The following is a 7,500-nucleotide window of genomic DNA, read 5'->3' as shown; positions in this document are numbered from 1 at the left end:
TCTGGGAAGGAAGGGTGTATAAAATCCCTGTACTGAAGTGGTTAATAGCCATTCAAACCCCTTTGTGTCAACTTGTGTGCATAGTATCAGGCCAAAATCACCAAGGTATGTAAACTTTTGATCAGGGTCATTTGAGTAGTTTTTGTTGTCCTTATGATTTAAAAAAAAAAGAAAACGCAGTTGATTAATAAATGAATGAACTATGAATGTAAAAGGTTGTGTTCATATTATTTGAAAAAATGGCCAAGAAATAAATTCTGCCAAGGTATATAAACTTGTCTCGACTAATCCTGGGGGGAGAAAGCCAGCCTGACATATTGAAACCAATGGGTGTGAACTGAATGTGTTCCTGCTGAAGTGTTTACAACAGGTGAATCATACTGTAGTGGGGTCATTTCAGTCTGGTAAGCGTGCCTTTTTTTAAATGGTGATGGCTCACATGGTGACTACAATTATGGAGTAGCACATTGGATTTAGACTATTTGATATACAGGCGGTTCCTGGGTTTCAAACAAGATAGGGTCTGTAGATTTGTTTTTAAAGAGGAGTAGTACCCAAAAATTGAACTTCCGCTTTTGCTCCCACTTTCAGACATAGATAGCCAAGCCACGTGCGGCCATCTACGCCACTTCCAGCGCCGCCTCCGTCTTCTGGAAGAGACAGGTCCCAGAAGACAGCAGGGACCAATGGGATCTCGCAGCGCAAGTTGAGGGGACCGCGCCTATACTCTATTCACCTTTGCCAGATTTAATTTGATATGGAGTTTTGTTTGAAGCAATTTATTTTCACTATAGTAACGCAACATACAGCGGAGTGGGTAAAATAAGTATGGAACACAATTTTTCTAGGTAAATATACACAGTGGAACCTTGGATTACAAGCATAATCCATTCCAGGAGAATGTTTGTAATCCAAAGCACTCACATATCAAAGCAAGTTCCCCATAGAAGTCAATAGAATATTATTGCCATTATTCCGCATCAACCTTTTACTGCATGTGGTCAGAGGTGAGGGGCTTCGAGTTGCCTCGGAAATACCCGGGGACTGATCGGCTGAACTCTGAAACACTCGGTACCAAGTATTTGAGTGATTGAGCATTTCCGAACGGCTCGGAACCGTTCAGAGTGTCATCGGTGCCCCTGCACCTCTGGTCAAATGCCGAACTGCACACCCCATTAGCTTGAATTCTGCTAGTTTTGGGAGACACTCGCAAACCGAGTCAGAAGTTAAAAAGAAAAATTGCTCATCTTTCATTTTCAAATTCTCCTTTTTATTTTGTTTCTTTTCCAAGAAAACAGAAAGCAAGAAAGTGATACAGGAAACATAAGAAGAGGACTAAACACAGTCCTATACATCAACATATATATGGATATTATATTTATTCTCTCTCTTCAACTCTATTTACTGTTCATAATATCTGTATCACTACTAGTTTCAATCCATTCCTCTATGAGAGGCCAAATACTTTCTACTTCTAAACTAAATTTCAGACTACCCGAGTATTCCATCTCCCCCTAAATATCCATTTATTCTTTATCTAAAGTACTCCTTATCCCCGCAGCACTTCCTTCCTCATTTTATCCCCCCTTTCCCTCCCCCCTTATCCCTACCTCTAGACCCCCTTCTTCCCCATTCCCCTCCTCCAGCCATCTATATCCTCAGGCCGGAGAGAAGAATTAGGAGAAGAGAAGAAAAAAAAAAAAAAGGGTAAAAATTAAAATGAATAACTAAACAAAAAAAAAAAAAAAAAAAATTAATAAGACAATACAACCCTCCCCTCTTCCGCTGTCCTCCCACCGTGCGCGAAATGTTCTCTCTCCTATTTTCCTTCTTTCTTCCATCTACTACCCTTTATCCTATTCTCCTAATAGCTTTTTACCTTCCTCCGACTGTAAAAATAATTCCCAAGGTGCCCATATCATTTTAATTTGCTCTTTCTTATCTATTGTTTTTGGGAGGAGTTTCTCCATTATCCCTATTTTCCTTACTTTTTTCAGCCACATAGATATTGGAGGTGCCTTGGGGTCTTTCCATTTTGTTGCAATGCAACTTTTCGCCGCATTTATCAAATGACACATCATTGATCCCTTATATCTCACCGGATATATTTCAGCATGATGTAGTAGAAAAAACGAGGGGTCATCTGGAATATGATATTCCGTAAATACTTGTGTAATTCTCCGTACTGTTTCCCAAAATTGTTGTATTATTGGACATCCCCAGAATGTATGTAGCATTGTCCCTTTCTCCCCACAGCCTCTCCAACATCTATCTGACATTTCAGGAAAAAATGTGTTTAAACGCGCTGGCGTATAGTACCATCTTGTTAATATTATATAATTTAATTCTTGTATTTTCGTGCATCTTGAAGAATTTAATGCTTAATTTATAATATTTTGGCTTTGTATTGGGGAAAAAACTTGGCCTAAATCTCTCTCCCATTTTACTAGGCTCGACATTCTAAAGTCTTCTGGTGGTGCAGTCAATAATATATACATTTTAGAGACCATATGGGCTAGTGGTTCCTTTCCTCCACAATACTCCTCAAACTTTGTAAGTGCCCGTTTATACTTTTCTGCACCATCCAGAGTCTCCAGAAAATGTCGTACCTGTCGCGCTTGCCATATCGGTATCCCACCGCTCCCTCCCCCTTGTGCTATTTCTCCTATTGTCATCCACCCCCTTTCACCCAGAAAGTGGGAGGCTTGAAATCTACCCTTTTCTTTTAATTTCTTGAGTATATGGGATTCCATACCAGGTTGGAATTCTGGATTTCCTATTATTGGGTAGAGGGGGGAATTATTAGTTGAAAAATTCGGGTTATGACATACTTTATTTCCAGTCCATAAAGTTGGTCCTATCGTTGGGTGAGTTTTAACTGTAAGGGGTAACGCAGAATAGCACCATATTGCCCTATCTAACGGTACAGGGCACATTTGTTGCTCTATAGTGATCCACAATTTATAATCCCCATGTCTACTCCAATCTGCTATCCTTCCCAACTGGACTGCTTGATAGTACTTTAACATATCCGGTGCTGATATCCCTCCCACCTTCTTGGGTAGGATCAATAATTTCCTACCGATCCTGGGCCTTTTACTCCCCCATATAAATTTTGTAAATAAGGCCCGAATTTGATTGAAGTACGACATGGGGATCTGAATTGGTAGAGCTTGAAAAAGATATAAAAATTTTGGCACTACACTCATTTTCAAAATATTAGATCTCCCAAACCAAGAGTGCATCCCTCTACTCCATCCATCTAGCATTATTCTAATTGTACCCAATAATGGTTTAAAATTTAGTTCAAAAGTATCCTTTAAGTCTGGTGGCATTTGAGTGCCCAAATAATTCAATGCCCTCGTCGTCCACTTAAACTTAAAACTAAATTCCAAACCATTCTTAATCGACCCTGGCAGAGCGACCCCCATTGCTTCAGATTTACTATAATTTATTTTGAAGTTTGACATCCTCCCGTAAAGTTCTACTTCTTTCATTAAATTTGGAAGGGATATCTGTGGTTTTGTTAGGGAGAAGAGCATGTCATCTGCGTAAGCCGATACTTTATATTCCCTCCCTCCTAATTGAATACCCACTATATCTCTGTTCTGTCGAATCTTATTTAATAATGGTTCTAATGTCAATGCAAATAATAAAGGCGACAGGGGGCAGCCCTGCCTAGTACCATTTGTGATTGCTAGAGGCTCAGAGTACACCCGGTTCACTTTTACCAAAGCTCTGGGTCCCGCATACACCCCCGCCATCCGCTCTCCTAATCCCATTTGTTTTACTGTTCCCAGCCTAAACTCCCAATTCACTCTATCGAATGCCTTCTCTGCATCCGAATTCAGGAAAACACTCGATATCTTCTTTTTTTTTTACTTGGTTTATTAAGTTTAACACTTTAATAGTACTATCTCTCGCTTCTCTAGTTGGTATAAACCCAACCTGATCCAAATGTACCAGTTTTGATAGATAGGGCTGTATGCGGGATGCCAAAATCGTTGTCAAAATTTTAATGTCTACATTTATTAATGATATTGGTCTATAACTAGTACATGCCCCTGGATCCTTCCCTTCTTTTGGGATAATCGTAATATGTGCTAGTAACGTCTCCGGGGGTAACATTCTAATTTGTCCTACTGTATTAAACAATTTAGTCATATAGGTCCCTAATAGTGTACTAAAGCTTTTATAATATTGTATGGTGAACCCGTCTGGGCCTGGGGCTTTACCATGTTTTATTGTTTTCATTATTGATTGCACTTCCTCCAGAGTAATTGGTTTTCCCAAATCCCTTCGCTCTGGAGATGTTAATCTAGTCAGACCTGCTGAGGATATATATTTCTCCACAGCCCCAGAGGGGTTCTCCTTCCCTTGAAGGTTATATAACGCGGCGTAGTATTTCCTAAATTCTTGTGCTATTTCTTTTGAAAGGTGGAGTTTTTTATCTTTGGTTTTAATAAATGGGATATATGACCGTGACTGTAATTTTTTCAATTTTTTTGCTAGTAACTTCCCACATTTATCACCTGAATCATATGTCATCTTCTCTGCATATTGCAAAACCGCTTCAGCCTTATATCTAAGGAGATCCGCTACCTGTCTTCTTAAATGTGTTGCTCATCTTTCAAAGCGCTTGTTAACCGCATTACTTGTTAACCAATGTTCTACTGTATCACCAAATGTGCTATTGTCATTAAATATTCACCACGTCGGTAACAACCCATGCAATCCATACCAAGAAATCAAAACAAAAGTTGAGAAATTAAGTTGTGTAAATAAATGGAATGAACAGGCCAAATTAAATTTAATACTTAGTACAAAATCCTTTGTTGGTAATGGCAGCTTCAAGATGCCTTCTGTACTGCTCAGGTGTGATTTTGACCAAGACACTCCTTCACATAGCTGGAGGAAGATTGGGCTCAGGCAAGTATTAGGGGGCTGCTGTACACAGGTTTTTCATCTTAATACACAGGTGTCAAAGGCCATTTCATGTGGCCCTCGCACCTCTCCTGCAGCTGCAGGAGAGCTCCAGCCCTCCTCTATTCCTCCTCCAGACCCTTACTTTCTGCTTTCAAGCAATGCATCCAGCTTCTTCCCAACAGTAGCATAAGGAAAGGGGGGTACATTGATATAAGGGAGAGTGGGGGACTCAACTTCTGATGGTGGGGTGGCTCTTGACATCTAATGTAAAGGGGAGGAGATACGATGGACATCTAATCTTACAGATACAGCTGGCCCTTTTGAGGGCAATCATAATGCTGATGCGGCGCACAATTAAATGAAGTTTGACACCCCTGTCTTAATGCATAGAAGGCATTAATTAAAATAAACCTTCTGCCTTTAGAATCATTTTAAGCTTAAAAAACGTTTTTAGGAGTACCTTCAGACTGAACGAGCCCCGTTAGTTTTCCGCTTTTTTTTCCACTCCCCCCAAAAAAGTGTTAAAAACTTTTTTCAGTACTTTCAAATTGCTTTTCAGGCGCTTTAAAAGCACTGCCCATTCATTCCAATGGGCAGGGGATACAGTGCTCCCAACCCACCCCAAAGATGCTGGCTTGCAGGACTTTTTGAAACGTCCCACAAGCGCACCGCCTGAGTGTGAAAAGACACACTGGAATGAATGGGAGGCGGTTTTCAGGCGCTTAGCAGAGGCCATTTCCAGCACTAAAGCACCTGAAAACTGCCCCAGTGTGAAAGGAGACTTACAACCACTTCAACAAAATTGTTAACTGCCAATTGTGAGTTATTTTGAAATTTCTTTGAACCAGAGCTGCAGTTGAATTTGGGAGATTAAATGTGGATACCAGTCTACTTTCGAACTTAGCTACCTTAGCTATGCAACTAGACTGAAAATATGATATACAGTCGTGATTTAGAATAATTTTCACTAACATTTTAAACACTACAAAATAAAATTATACCCTTAAACTTCTACTCACTTGTAGTCTGCAGGTGGCTTAAAGTCTGGATTTAACCCCACCATTTCTGTGATCAGGTTGTGACGCTCCTCTTCCAATTTCTTTCGTGTCCTGAACTCACGCGTGTTAAGACGCTTCCCCTCACTATTATAAATAGGTTCAGGAGATGGAGATCTGTGTGGAGGGAGAATGCAAGATGTCAAAAAGAAAACATGCAAGATAGTGGCTGGAACGTTTGCTTGTTTCCAGCCTGTATATAGCCATTGTAACATTTTGCTGCAGGTATTTTCATACTGTGGCTACTTAATCACCCTCCACCATTATCTTCTGGGTGGGTTACCCTTTTTTTCTTAGAAAAATACTACTGCAGTGCAAGTACAAAACCTGTTGCGGATCCTTAGAGTTCGGCAGAAATACTTGAGACAATGTTTGCAGCATTTTCTCAGTAGCAGTATGACCTATAGCACGGCATGAAGGTTTGAGTGACCAGCAACATACAAGTCTTTAAGCAACTTAAACTGATTACACTAATTTTAGAAGCATTGACTTTCCCACTATTAAAGTTTACACTATATATTTTTTATTTCTATTTTTTATTCTAACCTCAGGTTGCAGGACAAAAAGCAGTAAAATGAAATGGTCGTAATTGTTAAATATATTCAGTCAAATCATATCGTAAGGTTCTGTGTTGGGCCCATCTGGTATATACTAAAAAAGCAATGTACTGGGACAAAAATATGAGCTAGTGCAAAACAAAAGAAAAAACTGTAGCTACTAGAGAGAAAAGTCAGCAGGTTAATTTTGTAAAAAGTAATTAAGTCTGCCAGATATTCAAATTAGAGGGCTGTTTCAAGGAAAAAAATCATTAGCATTATACAATTTTGCTCACAAACCTTATTAAATGGGCCACAATAGTTAAATCCTGTTTCATGAAGTACAAAGATTGTTAACCGTTAAAAAATGAAAAAGGGTTAACCGGCCTCTCAGGCAAAACACCACAAATTGAGTAGAGAACAGAGAAAAGTTAAAGTTGTTTGAATAACCATGTGGACTTAGGATTTTCCCCATAAGCTGTGCCTTTGACACATACTGAAGAAGTCAAACGGAAAGGCTGCTGAAGACATTTGAAACAAGTTTAATTGAAAAGAAAGCAGTTATTGGTTAAGAATTTCAGCTGGTGACTGGGAAAGCAAGCTACTGCTGAATATTACAGTGATAAATGGTGTGAAATGGTATGTCACATTTAGGACCAAATGTAAACCTTTATTGCTACAATAGGGCCAGTGACACGTACATACACAACACTTTGATTGCGTGTAAAAAAAAAAAAAAAATCACATACTAGTTTGACACCTTAAAAAAAAAAAATATCCAAATTTACAGTTTTATTGCACCACTAACAGGTAACCAAAAGCTGTATTTAAAAAAAAAAGAGATGGCTGTATTTTTCCTAATAGAGAGCCAAGAAAAAGTAGATCAGGTTTAACACAGCAGACACTACTACTAGTAAAACAGAATTATCCAATAGTTACCTACTTTTTTAATTTTAGCTCAACGAATGAAAATAGCCATTTAC

At 39.1% G+C, this 7,500-nt stretch overlaps 1 protein-coding gene across 3 annotated transcripts in view; it reads right to left on the bottom strand.

The window, feature by feature from the left end:
- SF1 (splicing factor 1) overlaps positions 1 to 7,500 on the bottom strand; it is a 241,936-nt gene that overhangs the window by 70,416 nt on the left and 164,020 nt on the right. For all 3 annotated transcript variants that reach the window (XM_040328777.1, XM_040328778.1, XM_040328779.1), the window contains one exon: positions 5,946 to 6,098. In XM_040328777.1, the coding sequence (XP_040184711.1) occupies positions 5,946 to 6,098 (153 nt within the window). The remainder of the gene's footprint in view (positions 1 to 5,945; positions 6,099 to 7,500) is intronic.

The sequence above is a fragment of the Rana temporaria genome, chromosome 11 (assembly GCF_905171775.1).
Source record: "Rana temporaria chromosome 11, aRanTem1.1, whole genome shotgun sequence".
NCBI lineage: Eukaryota > Metazoa > Chordata > Amphibia > Anura > Ranidae > Rana > Rana temporaria.
Note: the sequence above shows the minus strand (reverse complement) of the source record. Positions and strands in the feature narration are given on the sequence as shown.